General features: G+C 44.0%; 2 protein-coding genes across 2 annotated transcripts in view; both read right to left on the reverse strand.

The window, feature by feature from the left end:
- Positions 1-18,918, reverse strand: part of LOC117347237 (neurotrimin-like) — a 751,522-nt gene that overhangs the window by 12,199 nt on the left and 720,405 nt on the right. Inside the window, exon 7 of the mRNA XM_033917886.1 lies at positions 4,469-4,501. Within this exon, the coding sequence (XP_033773777.1) occupies positions 4,469-4,501 (33 nt within the window). The remainder of the gene's footprint in view (positions 1-4,468; positions 4,502-18,918) is intronic.
- LOC117347537 (hyaluronidase-2-like) lies at positions 238-1,322 on the reverse strand. The gene is given in 3 exon segments (XM_033918622.1): positions 238-427; positions 429-1,110; positions 1,262-1,322. Coding segments are annotated over 3 exon segments (933 nt in total).

The raw sequence follows: 18,918 nt of genomic DNA on the forward strand, positions 1-18,918 counted from the left end.
GTTTCCATGTTTTCTCTTTTGCAGTCTGAAAAAGGCTGGGGTGCTTTGTGGTAGTAAATGGGAGAGGTATTTTTGTGTCTACTATGTGCCTCAGTCCTTGGCAGCAGGGTCTAAGGCCCCCTCACTCCCAATACCTCAACCTGGAGCCACATGACAGCGTCCCGGTCTCTGCTGCTTGCTCAAAGTCTGACTAAACAGAATAGCAGGACTGATGTTAAGAGTGCCACGGCATGGGCATCATGGGCCACTGCTCCACCTTTTCATCGGATCACTCAGCTCACAGCTCCGTCCATGCCAACCCACATAACACTGGCACCGAAACTGGACTCTGAAGTTCTTAATGTCCATAGCGGACAGCTGACCCTCGGCTTTCAGGGCCGGCGACCTGTGGTTCTCCTGCCGCAAGCAACGCCCATTACCACTGCAGAGTCTGGCTGCAAAGCTGAGCTGCTGTGGTGACGTTCATAATGCAGCGACCCAGGTCCTCTTCCAGGTAATTCTTAATCATTTGACAGGTGTCCTTGCTCTTCGTGTAGTCAGCATCACCCCAGAAGATGGCCCCAGCAGCTCCCAGTGCAGCACTCTCATTTATGGTGGAGACCAAGTCCTCCTCACTTAGCAACTCAAGCTTGCGGCTGTAGGTAGGCCTCGTGTACACAAACACAGGCAGTGAGTAGTCCTCGTGGTGCTTGTTAGCTATGCGCATGGCTTCCTTCACACGGGAACGCACAAACTTGTGTCCATTCTCAGAAGAGGCCAGCATTTTGTCCAGATAGATAGAAGGGTAAAGGGCCATGCTCTCCTTCCACAGCCACGCTAGCTGGTCATTGCGGCTCTCCTCCACATCTGGGCAGTGGCCTATGTAGGTGTCGGGATTCTTAATGTAGTCATGATTGTAGCAGTCTGGGAAGAGGTAGTAGCCCCACAGCTGTCGGGGACAAAAGTTTTTGGCATGCTGCAGAGTCTGGACCATGAAGTCGCAGGCCGAGGCTTCAAATTCAAACAGTGCCTGCTTGCCCACCTCTTCCTCGGACCAGTTTGGGTGCTTTGCCGCCACCAGAAGGCGGGAAGCATTGCGATAAATATCTTTGCTCTGCCAGTTGCATACCCCTTAGATTTGGGAGCTGTGCTTGCAGTTAGGATGGGTCTGCCGGTAACAAGCACCAATTTGACCCTGAAAGCTGTTTGGGAGATTCTAGGGATTGCCTAAGAGTGAAGGATAATTGTGTTTTTTATGTAGCTCATTTGCTTTAGTGCATACATTTTTGCATCTGACTCTTTGCACTGCATGGTAACTGTCGCCATGTGACCATCTGCTTCATTGTGGATGTTACTATAGCATCCATTTAATAGCAACAGCTGTGAAAAGGCCCAATTGCCTGCCGTTATCTGAAGCATCAACTGATGTGCCCATTGCTTTGAATTTATATGACCCTGCACTGGTATGTGTGCTCTGCTCAGACTTTGGTCAATAACTGCCTCACAAAGCGTAATGTTATACATAAGGAAATTGATGCTCTGTGTATGGAATGCAGCACACAGTCATGAATTGGTACATTTTCTTTCCAAATAATAGTGGGAAAAGCTGTGTATTTCAAACGTGAACTGCTCTGTATTCTAAAGGATGCTGTCCTTATGACGAGTAAAGCCAACTCAGACTGGTGAAGGTTGCTAACAAATTCTGGGCTCCTTTTACAAAGCCGCGGTAGGGGTGCCGTTGAGGTAAATGTTCCGAGGCACGTAGGGATTCTATGAGAATTTGAGCATTTACTTTGCCGGCCTGTGGTCCAAACCTTTAATGTGGCTTTGTAGAATTATTCTGATGTCTCATATTATTGAGATTACAATAATCTAGTACTTCTGAGTCGTGCTATCCCTAAACAGGTTCAAGGTAATTTACAATACAGTATAATCTCGTTATAACGGACTCGCTTATAATGGAACCTCGTCTATAGCGGACAAGGTTCGCTGGTCCCGGCCATGTGCCTTCATAAACATACAGAAAATCATCGCATATAGCGGACTCGCATATAACGGACTTTCTGATATAACGGACAACCAATTTGGTCCCCAGAGCCACTTTTAACTGTAGTTTTGTTTGGCTCCGCCTACAAGGCACATGGCGTGCCAGTGATATAGTATCAAAATGCAGCCCAGAGAAAATGACAAAGTATATTTGTTTCACATAATGCTTTAGGGGTGGGTGGGTGGGTTGGGTTTGATTTTTACAGAGATTAATTTAGGAAAGGTTATTGAAGGAACCTATATATTTATGTTTTTCTTGATTAGTCATTTGGGTGGGTGGGAGGGAGTAAAAATGATTGTTCATGTATTTCTGAATGATAAATGTGCTTTTTCTAACAAAATTATTCTATGTACAATTGTTTATTGCACTTTGATAGTTTGGAAAATCAATAAAGATTAAAAAAAAAAGAAAGAACATCTTTTAGTGTTCTGGTTTTGCAATCATTTCATGCCATACCAATGTTTTGCTGAGCTTTGTTATTGATGTTGCTGATATGCTTGTGCAGTGACTATTATTCATTGATTGTACATTATTTCAAGTTGACCTAAATAAAGTTTAAAAAAAAAAATGCAACTCTGGATATAACGGACTCTGGATATAACGGACTGTTTTTCCAGGTCCCTTGAAGTCCATTATAACAAGATTATACTGTATAAGGAATTACAGAATGTATGTGCTAAATTATAGTAGTTTGAGGACGGTATCTGGCTTTTACTCAGAGTAGCTATAAACTTCAGGCAAGTAAGTAGAGAAAGCATGCAGAGTATTGCTTGTGGAATTTTTTCCAACTTCTTTGCAAGTGTTTATATGTGTGTATGCATGTCTGTAATGTATCCGAAGAAATACTCACAAAGTAAGGTAACAGAAAATTTGTGCTCATGTCAGCTCGGTCCTGATGTTTGGTTTTTTGTGTGCAATGCGGAACTCAGGCCAGCATGCCTCATAAGTTGTACTTTCATTGATGTTCTTTCAATCAAAATAGAAGTTAGGAAAAAAAAACCACCCCAACAACTATATGGCCCAGATTTTCTAAGCAGTGCTGTTTTCAGCCACCGCCTTAAAAGCAGCAGCCATTCGCATGTGACTCACATGATGATGTCATTTAGAGAATCATACCTCTGAGAAAGGTAGGCACCAGAAATGTAGGCCAGGGTTTTCAAGTCTACATTTCTGGCACCTATCTTTCACATGACTTGCACCAATATAAGAATATCCGCTGCTGGGTAAGACCAGTGGTCCATTGTGCCCAGCAGTCCGCTTACGTGGTGGCCATTAGGTCAAAGACCAGTGCCCTATTTGAATCTAGCCTTACCTGCGTACGTTCTGGTTCACAGGAACTTGTCTAACCTTTCCTTGAATCCCTGGAGGGTGCTTTCCCGTATAACAGCCTCTAGAAGAGCATTCCAGATTTCTACCACTCTCATAAGAACATAAGCAATGCCTACAGTGGTGTTAGGCACAATAAAGCACCTATGTAGGTGCCCTTCCGGTGTCGCTTTTTTATGGCGCTGTGAAATTTGTTTTAAAAGGTTTTTAAAAAACAGCATTTTGCTCTTAAAATAGGTACTGGTATAATACCTACTGACGCCTAAAGCAAGACGCCATTTATAGAATATGGAACAAAATGTTTATTTGCAATGCCTTAGGTCTATCATCTTTCGACTGTGTGCGGGGAGATGCAGGGAAGAAAATTAAGGCTGCGTGGATGTGAAGGACCACGGATGAAAAATGCAGAGGTGGTGAAAGGGCAGAGATGAAAAATGTGCTTCACTGCAGGGAGGGTGAAGGGATGGGGATGAAAATGTGGTGACGGTGAGGGGACAGAGATGAATCTTTGTTTCCGTGTCACTCTCTAGTGCAAATCGGGTACACGTCCACAAGCGTGTGTGCAATTTTGAACACCATATATAGAATTGGGGGATAAGTGTCCTTCTCCCTTCTCTCCTTTTTTTTTTCTTAATCCTACATTTTGGCCCTGGTGGTAAAGACACAGACCCTCTGTCATTTAAATTTACAGTCCCTCTTTCTGTGTTCAGATCACATTTGCAACCTCGTCACTCTCCTGCCTTAAATTCTAAGCCTCTCTCCTCCAGTGTCCCAAGGCTATTTTAGAGCTATAAAAAGGAGCTTGGATTAGGGCTAGCAATAGATGCTTTATGCACACCAACACATGCATGACTGGCACAATGTAAATTATGTAATTAAAAAAAAACCCCACAAGAGTGCTATAACATAAACAACAAGGCAGCTACAGAGATTGCAAAGAGCTACAGATACTCAAGAGAAAACGGGAAAAGCAATGTTGTTATAGCTAATAGTTTTATGGAGTTAGCCACAGCTTTTCCCTGTTGAGGTTAGTGGTAAGATTTAGAAGGAAAGTGGGGTACGATGGGGAAAGGGAGATGAGGATTCCGTAAAAGACAGGGGAGTGAGTTTACCAACCTTTCAAAGGTGTCAAAGCTGCCGTTGTTTCTTCTGAGAATTAAAAAACAAACAAACACACAAGCAAAACAGATTAGTGCTAGAACGTACAGTAGCATGGCTCTAATTTTTTTGAGTATGCACACATAGATCATAACCTGAATAAATAAGAGTGTAACAAATATCTGTCCTTGTTGATTTGAACATTTGCAATTAGACAACTGCAATCCACGCTAGCTTCTTTTTCATATGTAGCACTTTGTGGACAGCTCCAGACAGTCTAAACTAGGTTAAGAATTTTTTATAAAATTTGGAGGGATCTTGCAAAAGTGTAAACCAAATGTCTTCGTTGATGGCAACAGAGTCGACATATGTCTTTACCCAGGATGAGCTCAGCGCAGTGGTTTACTTTTCATGCAGTGCTGGTTTTCTGTACTCTGTGGTTACCTCTGAAGTAAGGTGGCAAGTCAAATACGCGCAAGACAAATTCGCGCAGATATTTGTGACCAGACAATCGAGCACAAGACAAATGCACGCGAAACAATTACGTGCAACAAAATTACATGTAAGACAAATGCACGCAACATAATCGCGTGCATGTTAAATGAGTGTGAGACAATCGTGCGCATGACAAAAAGCGCACGAGACAATTACATGCAATATTAATGCTGTATGCGTGCCAGAAATGTACGCATGATGTACGCACATCCTACGTTTACACACAAAAGACAACTATGATGTAAAGGGACACGTTGCAACGTTACATGAGTTATTTGCTTTTTTCGTTACTATGGTTATGTACGTGACTTTTATATCGCTGGGTTACGTGAGTGCATTTTCGTTACTATGGTTATGTACTCTTTTTATGTGCTGAGACCAGCACACCCTTCTTTCTCTGCATGACTTTGTTGCAAGTATTGTTCTTGGTGAGTGGTATCTCGCTAGAACTTTGTCTGTAGCAGGCATTGTTGATGGTAAGAAAGCTACAACTTCTACATTTCCAGGTATATTCATATTACAATATCTTTAATTTAGAATGGGGCTTAATGTTTTAAAGTTATGTTATATGCACGTTAATAGCATCAAAGGCTGCACCAGGAGCTTGGAAACACAATATTAAAAAAGTTAGATCGAAAACAATCTTTTTTTGCCTGTAAGCGAGCATATATCTGCGCCCATTCCCACGCGTTTCTCCTGCGTGCATTTGTCTTACGTGCAATAGTCCTGTGTGCATTTGTCTTGCGCGCTGTTGTCTAGCATGATGTAGACCTGCGTATATTTGTCCATGCGCACCTATCTTGCGTGCAATTGTCTTGCGTGTTCTTTTTTTTTTTGTATATCATATTTATTGAGGTCAACCAGGGTAACAATGGGCATACAAAAGATATGTACAAGAAAAACAGAATCAAGCCAAATTCGGCAATGAATAATGCAATACAATACAATCAACCACACCATCAATGAGCACAAGAATGGGGAGAAGACTGTAATATAGGCAACGAAAAAGGTAAAAGAACCACAGACGAGCCAAAATGACCCATAATGGGGGGGAACATAAAGCTACAAGTAACTCTCATCTGCGCTCTCGGAACATCCCAATCACAAGAACAGTCCATGTCCCCTGCTGGACCCCATAAAATTTTGTCGTTTAATGGATAACATAGTGCCTATCCCTGCAAAACCCCGACTCAAAAGACAACACTCACACCAGTCATCCTTTGGCCTGCTGGATCAGTCAGATGACTGAGCTGGCACAGTTTGAACTTTGCGTGTTCTATATCTGCGGGCAAATATCCTGCGCGCATTTTACACGCATTTGTCATGCACGCATTTGACTATGAGCCCTGATGTAATAAGAATAGTAAAGTACAAAAAATACAGATGCAAAACTGGAAGCAATCCGCTGCATTAATATCAGTGCAATTAGTATGGAAATGCATACTAATGACTGCATATGGAATTATTTGTACACTAAAGATTTGTGCAGTTGTTTACTTCCCCTATAGTGGTAAGAATTTACCTCATCTTAAGAGGTGAAATTCTTTCCATTGCCATCAATGTTATAATTAGTCTGAATAGATGCGGGAACGTTCAAGTTGGGGACACCTGGATTTGGCATCTCTAAATTGAGAATCATAGGCCTCATATACCCTGACCCAGGGCTCCCAGATCTCAAGACACCCCTTATCAAGGCATTCCAAGTTAGGCCACCCTTGGCCCAGGACCCCAAACACAGGAAGACTCTTGAACCAGAAAGGTCCAACCCACCTTCTTATGGTCAACAATACGTACCTAAATCTGGAGAGGCACCCTTTATGCATCTTCTTCTATCACCCACCATCTTGTAAATTATTTGAATTTGATTTTTTTAATTTGCTATACCACTTTAAATAGAGTTGACAACTGATCTGAAACTGAATCTGGCTTGGAATCTAATTTTGCCGTAATGCTGAACAAAGATTCCTAATTATTCAAATCTCTGAGCTCACTAATTAACTTATTTCACAGGAAAGACCCACATGCAAAAAGACACTATTCCTTGTGGATGTTAACCAAACCCTAAGAGAAGTTTTAAAGAAGAGTGTATCTTTCTCTCCTTTATAGAATGGTTTGTGCTGAATGACATCTGCTAAACTTCCACCATTTTACTGGAAGATGAGTAGAAAAAGATGCATAGATGATGTTTCCCTCTTGTGGAAACAACTGATTTGGGAGCTCTCTGGTTTGATGATCTCTCTTTGTTGGGCATTGTGAACTTGGAGTGCCTGGTGAGGAGGTCCTTGGACACCTAGTTTAGAAGTCTCAGGGTAAGGTGAATTGTGGTTTGACATATTTTATCCCCAAAATTTCAAGTCTCACTTCCCTCCTGCCACTGGCCCCATAATCCTCTGAACACCTCCCCCCCCAAGATCCCCCTGACACCCCCCGAACACCCTGTACCTTTCTCTGATGGCTGAAAAGAAGGATACCCACTCCCTCCTGCTGGTATGCCCGCTTCTACAGAATGGCGGGTCTTTGCCTTCTTGGTGCATCCTGGAATGCACCAGGGAGGGGCCTAAGGCCCTGATTGGCCCAGGTGCCTAAGATCCCTCCCATAGGAGGAGCCTTAGGCACCTGGGCAAACCAGAGTCTTAGGCCTCTCTCCCAGTGCATTCTGGGATACACTGGAAGCAGCCTAATATTCTGCTTGGCCAGATCCCTTAGGCCACCCCCATGGTGGAGATTTCCTTGCTGTGATCGGCTTAGTGGCCACATCTATTTGAAATGTAGATCAGCATTTTGCTGGTCTACATTTTAGGCACCTATCACAGCCCTAGGGAGATGCCTAGGGCCACCTAAGCTCGCCTAAAACCACTTCTGTGTGAAACCACAACCACACCTAGCCTTGGGCAAGCTTAGGCAGCTCTACACATCTCCCTAGGCTTGTGAAAATGCCTACAAATGTAGGCTGCCTGCCTCGGGGTGTTTAAAAAAACAACAACATGTGTCCCGATTGGCTGGTTAAAAAGTGGTAAGATGCCTATCGCCACCTACAATCGGGATGCTGTTTATAGAATTTGCCCCTGAATATCCAGGTCTAATTTATGATGATCTGCATGTATACAAAGGCTGAATATCCAGATCAGGTGGTATTCAGTATCAGTGTCTGCATAGTTCAATGGGCAAAGATAGGACTTCCTTTTATGCCATCCTATCTTCCTGCTTAGCTATGTGTGCACCAACACTAAATATGGCCGTAGCCACCATAACTGCCAGCTCTTCCCCGATTCAATCCCCAATCCAGCTGACAGAGGGGATAATCAGTGGCACTGTATAATTAAGTGCCACTGAATATCTGGGAATGACCCATTGAGCTGAGTTTCACCAGGCTGGAGCCTCTCCTATCCGCTAAAATCAACACAATAAAATAAGAATACTTGCACTGAAGATCTAAACTAAACTAAACTAAACCTTAAGTTTATATACCGCATCATCTCCATGGAAGTGGAGCTCAGCACGGTTTACAAGAGCTTAAATATAAGAAGAGAAAGGAAAAGGTTTACATGAGCTTATATATAGAAAAGAAGAGTAAGGGGGAAAATAGAATTACACAAATTTTTAACACAAGCTTTTCATGTTGGCCTGACTAAATGTAGCCACCATTTATTGACATAGGCTCACAGGAATGCACTTGAGCATGACAGTGATTTGGCACTTCTAACAACACAAAGGTGTACAATGAAGTTATCAGCATGTTATCACTAGCAGAACACAAACCAATCACATATCTCAGCACAGAGGATACATTTGTTTCTGAAGTGATTTCCTTTTAAAGACAGGGGAGAATTTCCCTCCCTCCACCTCCCATCATAACTCTGGTATTCTCTTGGAGATGAAAGGCAAGGGAACTCCTAGGGGTTGTGTTCAGCTAAGAAGCCAGAGCACTTAAGTTAGTTGTCAGCTCTACTGAATCAAAACTGACAGCTGAAAGGCAGATATACCTATCATGGTAAAACCTCAAACACTCTAAAGAACAGTACTAATATGTCTGTACAGAATAATGCATGTGCAGGTGGTGACTGGGATAAATGAGGTGGAAAAACAATTTTTGGACCTTTCTATATCATTGTATACAAAGGCAAAGGGAGACGGAAAGTGAATAGATCTTTATTTAAGTCTCTAAAGTATCTAAGTTTTCAGCAATAGTATAAAAATGTATTCTTGGACAAAGCTATTTAAAGGACCCTTTTGTTAAACCAAGTTAAGTGGTTGTCAAGTGAAAAGCGGATAGCACAAAACCACAACACTAATTATAGATTTTCCATGTGCTAATATTGGTGCCACAAGTATAGTGTGCAAGTGAGCAGGATATGGGCGGAGAAAGGGCGAACCCAAGATTTGGTGTTAGAATGCGGTATTTCCTGGATGCTAAGTACCACATTTTATATTAACGCAGATGCTTTTAGCACCTCCTTAGGTGGTGCACTAAGGGGGAAATTCTATAAAAGGTGTTTATAGTTAGGTGCCAAACTTAATTAGTAAATTGACTTCAATAAGCTCATATTTGAAAAATAAAAATAAAAAATTAATTGGGAGATAGTTGCCTATCTTCTTAGGTGCGATTTTACAAAAGATAGGTGCCTATCACTTGGCACCTATCAGCACTTAACACCATAGTAGGCGTGTTTAGGAGTGGAGAAAGACGTGGAGGGGAATAATCGAAAGGGACATCTAAGTCCGTTTACGTCCAACTCGCAAGTCATCCAAAGTAAAAAACAGCCTAGGACACATTTTCGAAAAATATGTCCAAAATTTTTTTACTTTCGAAAATCGTCTAATTATACGTCCTGCCGTTCTGATCGTCCAGGTTGCTAAAGCATCCATTTTTATACCACATTTCCTTTCAACTTTTCGTCCAAGTCCAAAACACCTAGAACAAGCCCTGTTGGACGTGGGAGGGGTCTGCAAAGTGATAGACTGAACACCCAGACATGCTACCTAAATAGTGGGGTACCTTACAGGGCACTGCTGTGAACTTCACAAAAAGGGTGCCATGTCATCATCTCACTACAGCTCCCTTATAGGTCATGGTGAGCCCCCCCAAACCCTAGACCCACTTATCTACCACCCTAATAGTCCTTATGGCTGCAGGAACCACTTATATATCAGTACAAAAGGGTTTTGGGGGGTGTATATGAGAGTGCACATGTTTCAGTAGCAATGCAGTGATTACAGGGGCTTATGGGCATGGGTCCTCCTCTCCGTGAGTCCCTAACCCACCCCAAGACAACTTAAGCTGTTGGACGACTAGGCTTTCCTAAGCCAGGTGTCCAGGTGATAATGGTCTGGAGGCTGAATTTTAAAGGTGTGATTAATATTTTTATGGGGGTGAGGGGGTTGATGATCACTGGGGTAGTGTGTGGGGGTCTGTGTTATGTGTTTGCAGTGCTTATCTGGTGAGTTTAGGTGGGTTTTTGTGACTTAGACCATGTTTTACATGGTCTAAGTCACAACATCCAAATTCCGTCGATCATGGGTTGTATAACTTTCGGTTATACATGCTGTACAACTAAGTCTAAGCCGGCCCACATCTCGCCCTACTCCCACCCTCGACACTCCTCCCGAAACGCCCCGTTTGTCGTTCAGCGGTACTATGAAGGCATAGGTCATTTAGAAATACGTCCAAAACCCATTTTTAGTATCGGCACTTGGACGTATTTAGGAAATGTTCATCCAAGTGCCGACTTAGGCCGGTTTTTGGACGTTTTTCTCTTTCGATTATGAGCCCCTTAGGCTACACTAGGCATGATTCTCTAAAGCACTTAGGCGCCTATAATATAGGTCTTTAAAACCATGGCCTACATTACAGATGCCTCAGTTTTATGTTAGATGCCACTCAGAACGATTCAGTAACGGGAGCCTAAGTGATAGATATGCAATAGGCACCCAACTTTAGGTGCCCAAACTGGTCCCTAGTGCTTCCAGGCTAACTAGGCGCTAATGGTCATGCATTAATTACAATGAAAGCACGTGACTAAATAGTCAGCATGCTGAAAATGTCCCATATACACTGGTGCACTAATTTTGCTGTTAGCACACTCTACCTTTGGGTGCAAAGCCAAATGAACAGCAAATTATAGAACCGCTTAGTAAGAGAGTCCCTAGGTTTTGTAAACACATTCTGAAAGTGTGCAAGTCTAAGCAATAAGATATATCCCGGACCTATTGAACAGAGTCTATTAAATCTGTGGTGGCAGTCAAGGATAGTAATCAGTTTCTCATGCAAGATCTTACCCCTGGTCACTCTGGTACTCCTTAATCCACCCAGATAGTTCTCTAATAGGCAGCATATCAAATAAATTCAAAACATGAAATTTGTTTTGTACCAACGGACATCCCTTTCTGAATTGTATTTAATGCTACATGTGGGTGAGATCATAATGACTGTCTCAAGGGTGGCATCTCCTTTCCTACCTGTTCTCACCATTGCTTCCTGCTTTTCAGGTGTCCAACTTTCTACATATCAGTGGAAACGTGTCCCAGTTCTTTCCTTGTGTTTCAATTTCCTCATTGGCCCTGTGACTTTTCATTCTCTTTACCTTCCTTTTCCTTTCTGATGTACTTAATGTTAACTTCTGATTCTTTTCTGGTCTCCAGGGCATTAATGAGGTCATTGTATTACAGCACTCTGGGACACTATAACTTAAGAATGTTGCCTTGTCATTGCCTTTTATACCCTTCTTCAATTCCCCAGAATTATTCCGCAATCACTGTTCATACATTCCCTGTCTGTCTAGTTTTACTTCACACTGTTTGTGCAACAGATATATTTAGTTGACTGTCTAGACTTGAATGCTCACATAATTCATCGTAACATAGGAACTTAGGAGACCTTTTACCAAATAGCAGTAAAAAGTGGCCTTATCATGCCCTTATGCAGGTCTTTCCCACACGCTAAGGCCACTGGTATAAAAAAGCAGAATTTCCTCTTTTTTTGGGATCAATGGCCAAGTGCTAATTTTCTTACACCTCAGGCTCTATGTTTTAGACATACAAACTTTAAAACCTCAGTGGCACAACTCTGGGCTCGTTTCACTCATTGCCCTAAGCATCACGTGTCATCTCTTCATCGGTTCTATGTAACTCTTTTTATGAAATACTTCAATTTCTTATTCAAGAATAAATAACACTTAGCTTCGTGGTCTTGAAAGCCAGAGTTAAAGCCAACATATTTTGCTTCTCACTTTTTCAAGCCTATTCCCCTATGTCCAAATAAAAAGTCAACACATTAGTTTTGTTAGTTGTGCCGCTGAGCTTCTAAAGTTTGTATGTCTAAAAGATAGAGCTTGAGGTGTAAGATATTGTTGATGTGGATAGTTATCTCAAGTAAGAAGAGCTTTGATAGAGAACAAGTGCTAATTTTGCCATTAAAGCAGATTAGCATGTAAGCTCTTACTGCTACCCATTTTGTAGGCAGTAAAGGGCAGATTCTATAAATGGTATCTCGATTGTAAGCAGCGGTAGATGAGTTACTGCTGTCTAACCAGCCAATCGGGACACACATTTTCTTTAAAAAACAAACAAACCCCGAGGCATGCCACCTACACTGTAGGTGTATGTCATGGGTACAGAGAGGCGCGTCAGGACACTTAAGCTCGCCCAAGGCTGAGCGTGGGCATGGTTTTGCCCTGAAGTGACCTTGGGCGAGCTTAAACAGCTCTAAACTTCTCCCTAGGGCCATGATAGACACCTGAAATGTAGGCCAGCATTCAAATAAACATGGCCACTGAACTGATCCAGGCAAGGAAATCTCCCTGCCACAACTAGCTGAGCAGCCGTGGCAGGGAACCACGCCAGCTGTGAAGTCGGCGGCGCAAAGGAAGGATGCCCACTCCTTTGTACCGCCATCCCCGATCCCCCCCCCCTGCAAATTTCAGCAGCAGGAAGGATACCTACTCCCTACCGCCATCACCCCCAGATCCCCTGCAAATATCCGCGGAAGGAGGGATGCCCACTCCCTCTCCCTCTCCCCTCCTCCTGCCACCCAGAATCCCCATGAATGTCTGTGGCATAAAGGATGCCACCTCTGAAACCCCCATGAATGTCCACAGCAGGAGGAATGCCCACAACCTCCTATTGCCACCTCCAAAACCTTCAACAAATCCCCCGGCAGGAGGGATGCCCACTCCCTCCTGCCATCACCCTTCAGAACTTCCCCAACATTCAGCAATACCTTCCCTCCAGAGCATCCCCCCACCTATAGAACCCCCAGCACCCTCCTAACAGGTAGACCCCCAGCACCCCCAAACCTCCCATACCTTTTAAGTTGAAAGTCTGCCAGAGAGATGCATATACCCTCCAGCCGGTAAGTCCACCACTCCAAAATGGTGGGCCTTCCCCTTCCTGGTGCATTCTGGGATGCATCATGGAGGGGCCTAAGGCTCCATTTGACCGAAATGCCTTAAGCATCAAGGACAGTTGGAACCTTAGGCCCCTCCCTGACAGTTGGAACCTTAGGCAACCCTGAATGCACCGCGAAGGGGAAGGCCAATCATTTTGGAGTGGCAGACCTACCGGCCGGAGGGTGTATGCATCCCTCCGGCTGGACTTTCACCTTAAAATGTAGGGGAGGGGGGGTGCTGGGGAGTGCCAGGGTATCTACTAGTTAGGGATGTGTAGGGGGGGTCTACAGGTGGGGGGGGCTCTGAGGCGGTGTCGCTGGGTGAGGGGAGTTCCGGTGGTTGGCAGCAGGAGAGAATAGAAACACAGAAACATAGAAAATGACGGCAGAAAAGGGCCACAGGCCATCTAGTCTGCCCACACTAATGGCCCACCCTCTAACTACCTCCATGAAGAGATCCCACATGCCAATCCCATCTTTTCTTAAAATCTGGCACGCTGCTGGCCTCAATTACCTGTTGTGGAAGATTATTCCAGCGGTCAACCACCCTTTCGGTGAAGAAATATTTTCTGGTGTCACCATGAAATTTCCCACCCCTGATTTTCAACGGATGCCCTCTTGTTGCCATGGGTCCTTTAAGGAAAAAGAGATCCTCTTCCACCTCGATACGACCCGTGACATATTTGAATGTCTCGATCATGTCTCCCCTCTCTCTGCGTTCCTCGAGTGAGTACAGCTGCAACTTACCCAGTCATTCCTCATACAGGAGATCCTTGAGTCCTGAGACCATCCTGGTGGCCATTCGCTGAACCAACTCAACTCTCCGCACATTTTTTTGATAATGCGGCCTCCAGTATTGTACACAGTATTCCAGATGGGGTCTCACCATGGATCTGTACAACAGCATTATGACCTCGGGCTTACGGCTGACGAAACTTCTACGGATACAGCCCATGATTTGTCTAGCCCTGGATGAAGCTTTCTCCACTTGATTGGCAGTCTTCATGTCTTCAGTAATAATCACTCTCAAGTCACATTCTGCTACAGTCCTCCTTGCTAGGATCTCACCATTTAGGGTGTAAGTTCTGCATGGTTTTTTGCCGCCAAGGTGCATGACCTTGCATTTTTTGGCATTGAAACTTAGTTGCCAAGTCTTTGACCAATGCTCCAGCAGGAGTAGGTCCTGCGTCATACTGTCGGGCATTGAGCTTTTGTCGGGCACTGTGCTTTCATCTGTTGTGCGGTTGCCTACTATGTTGCATAGTTTGGCATCATCGGTGAATAATGTAATTTTACCTCAAAGCCCCTCAGCCAAGTCTCTTACGAAGATGTTAAATAGGATCGGGCCCAAGACCGAGCCCTGCGGCACTCCGCTGATCACCTCCGTTGTATCGGAGAGAGTACCGTTTACCACTACCCTTTGAAGTCTACCTCTAAGCCAGTCCCTAACCCATGCGGTTAATGTTTCACCCAGTCACATCGAATCCATCTTGCTCAATAACCTACGGTGTGGGACGCTATCAAATGCTTTGCTGAAGTCCAAGTACACGACCTCCAGGGATTCCCCTATATCCAGCTTTCTTGTTACCCAGTCAAAGAAGCTGATCAGATTTGATTGGCATGACCTTCTCTTCGTAAAACCATGTTGATGGGGATCTCGTAGATTCTCCTCGTTCAGGATCGTATCCAATTGGCGTTTGATTTGTGTTTCCATAAGTTTACTCACTATCGATGTGAGACTCACCGGTCTATAATTTTCAGCCTCTGTCCTGCATCCCTTTTTGTGGAGTGGAATGACGTTAGCCATTTTCCAATCCAACGGGACTCTTCCTGTACTTAGGGAAAGATTGAAGAGTGCGGATAACGGTTCCGCCAGGACATCACTCAACTCCCTGAGCACCCTGGGATGTAGTTTGTCCGGTCCCATAGCTTTGTTCACCTTGAGTCTTGATAGCTCCTCGTAGACATTGCTGGGCGTAAACTCGAAATTTTGAAACAGGTCTTCCAAGTTTCCCCTCGTCGGCAGCTGACGGCCGGATCCCGGCGCCTCGCAAGTGAAGACCGAGCAGACGTATTCATTTAAAAGTGAAGACCGAGCAGAAGTATTCATTTAAAAGTTTGGCTCATGCCAGGGGATTTGTTGGGGAGTTTGGGAGTGATAACAGGAGGGAGTGGACATCCCTCCTGCAGTGGACATTTGCAGGGGGTTCAGGGTGGGAGTGGGCATTCCTCCTTCCACAGACATTTGTGTGGGGATTCGAGGGTGGCGGCAGCTGAGTTTGCGGTGGTGGGGTTCCATGCCGTGGTCGCTCAGCTGATCGTGGCAGGGAGATTTCCTTGCCGCTATCAGCTGATGGCAAGAGATCAGGTACAATTCTCTAAGCAGCACCTGTGACATGGTCACCGGTTAGAGAATCAGGGCGGTTAGGTGGGTTAAGCATCTGTCCATTAGGGCAGATGCAATTCTGTATAGGACCCAGTCTGTGATTCTCAGCCACTTCTTGGGCGGCTGCTGAGACTGGCGTCCTATACAGAATTTCCCCCTAAAGGCTCACATGCTAATCAGCATGCAGCAATGTAGCTGTACTAAGAGATTAGCACAGAACTTGCCCACTCTCTGTCCTCAGACACAGACCATGAAAAAAATAAATTTTATTTTATAGCATGTAAGTAGTATACACACATCCCAAAGTTACCTCAAAACACCTCAGTGTGTCCCATGATATATCATTTTTTGCAACAAGAAAAAAATCCAACGGAATCTGCAGTAATTACACCAAGAAGGAAAAACCAAACGAAAACTGCAGACTGTGTACAAGATGCAGGTAATATTTATTAAAATTAAAATGCAGTAATGCAAAACCTTATTACCAACCAAGGGACCCGACACGATCCGTGTTTCGGACAACACACCTTCGTCAGGGGTCCATGGTAAATAAGGTATAAAATAAACCGGAAGAAATGAAGATGACAACAAATGCCTGTGTGGTTCATACACTAAAAATCGCTGCCCAAAATGAAGCGTCTCAAAAAAAGAAAAGTTACCTCAAAACACCTCAGTGTGCCCCATGATATATCATTTTTTGCATACATCAATACTTACTACAGGTTTGTAAAAGAGTCCCATGGTAAGGTGAGTATATGACAGCAGATAAAGACCATCCAATCTGCCAAATAATCTGGCCACAGAATAATTTAATCATGCAAGCTTACAGTATGGAAAATAATGTGCTATTTTATCCAGAATGTTGGGTATTATTAAGAAGGGTATTACAACCAGAACGAGAGAAGTCATCCTGCTGTTGTATCGGGCAATGGTGCGCCCGCACCTGGAGTACTGTGTTCAGTATTGGTCACCGTACCTTAAGAAGGATATGGCAATACTTGAGAGAGTCCAGAGGAGAGCGACACGAATGATTAAAGGCATGGAAAACCTTTCATACACTGAAAGATTGGGGAGATTGGGGCTCTTCTCCCTGGAAAAGCAGAGACTCAGAGGAGACATGATAGAGACCTACAAGATCATGAAGGTCATAGAGAGAGTAGAGAGGGACAGATTCTTCAAACTTTCAAAACATACAAGAACAAGAGGACATTCGGAAAAGTTGGAAGGAGACAGATTCAAAACGAATGCTAGGAAGTTTTTCTTTACCCAGCGTGTGGTGGACACCTGGAATGTGCTTCCAGAGGACGTAATAGGACAGAGTACGGTACTGGAGTTCAAGAAAGGATTTGACAATTTCCTACTGGAAAAAGGGATAGAGGGGTATAGATAGAGGGCTACTGCACAGGTCCTGGACCTGTTGGGCCGCCGCGTGAGCGGACTGCTGGGCAAGATGGACCTCGGGTCTGACCCAGTGGAGGCAGTGCTTATGTTCTTACCCCTATACTAAGCCTAATAGTGTGGGCTAGCCTCAGAGTCACCCAGTTACAGTGGAGGAGTGACCTAATGGTTTGAGCAGCTGCCTCAGCACCCTGAGGTTGTGAGTTCAATTCCTACTGCAGCTCTCTGTGATTCTGGACACGTCACTTAACACTTCAATGTCCCAGGTACAAAATAAGTACCTGTCTAAAATATGTAAACTGCTTTGATTGTAACCACATATAAAGGCAGTATATCAAGTCCCATCCTCTAACCCAGTGTATCTCAAACTGTGTGCCAAAGCACACTAGTGTGCCTCCTGAGATTCTGAGACACACTGAGGAAGAAGAGAGGCACCTGCCAGCTGACTTCCCTACGTGGTACAGTGCCAGCACTGCCCGATTCGCCAAAGGCCTGCATGTTTTCCCCATCTCTCTAGAGTCCTCCGGCTTCCCCCCTGACCTCCCGGTCTCACCTTTAAAGCTAATTACAGCAGCCTGCAGAGGATTGCCGGTAGGTAAAATGATTTTATTTTCAATATAGTGATTGAAATGTGTCAGTTTTGAGAATTTATATCTGCTGTGTATATTGTGTGTATATGAACAATTAATGGAAAAAATTGCATTACAATTAGTAAAGGGAATGGGTCTGGGGCAGAGCTTAGGTGGGCCTAGGGAGGTCTGTGGTTGGGGTACTCAGTTGATATTTGTTAGACTTAGAGGGGTACTTAGCTTGAAGTAATTGAGAAATATTGCTGTAGGTAATCAACTGGCGCCAGTGCCTCTCCTTCTCTCTGACCCTCTTTCCTGCTGGCACCCCCTACTGACATCTCAGGGCCCATCTGGAGGACCTCTGCACATGTGCAAATGTTGACGTGATGATATCATGCATATGTGTGATGCATTCATAGTGACGTCCGCGCCCTTCTGGGTGCCTCAAGCCATGGCCACTACCTTTAGTGTGCCATGACTCGAGAAAGTTTGAGAGACACTGCTCTAACCATTACAACACCTGAAAGTTACTAACTTTCAAATTCTTTTCTAGAATTAAGTTATAAATGCATACAGCCAACTGCAGTCTCTGTATGATGCCTTCTTTTGAATTCCCCAATACTACCTTTGAAGCACATGTCCCATAACTGAGCCACTTATCCACACCCCCTGTTCCATCTAAGACCAGCCCTCTGAAATAATCTCCCCACCCCCGATATCAGAGCCAAACTTTCCCTGCCTAAATTTACATCAGAATTTCCAGGTGGCATGTAATCTACCTGCTACCTAGCTGTCATCGTGCATGTCCTGAGCGTGAACTTGGTGATACAGCATTTACCTGGTTTATAATTTTAACTTTGTCTATTTTTGTTTCTATAGAATGTGCTTGTTGTAAGTATATGTGCAATCTTTCCTATTCTACTTTGAAATACTTTTCCATTTTAGTTTGATTCAAAACTTCATTGTAAGCTGCTTTGACCTTTTTTTCATTGTTTTTTAGCTGATGCGGTATATCAAATTCTCATATAAGCATAAAGCAGGTATTATCCAATGCTTTTTTCCTCCATGCTCCATCCTCAGTCCTCATATGCAAAAGATGTGGACTGACTATACCACCAGCCAATTTGTACAATTTTTTGAGCTTGGATTAGACTCTGAATAAATGGTAATTTGCAATACTTGCAGCCAGGTTTGCACCTGCTGCTCCATGCAGCTAACATCTCTCTATGCCCTGTTT

This window comes from Geotrypetes seraphini, chromosome 13, assembly GCF_902459505.1.
Source record: "Geotrypetes seraphini chromosome 13, aGeoSer1.1, whole genome shotgun sequence".
Taxonomy (NCBI): domain Eukaryota; kingdom Metazoa; phylum Chordata; class Amphibia; order Gymnophiona; family Dermophiidae; genus Geotrypetes; species Geotrypetes seraphini.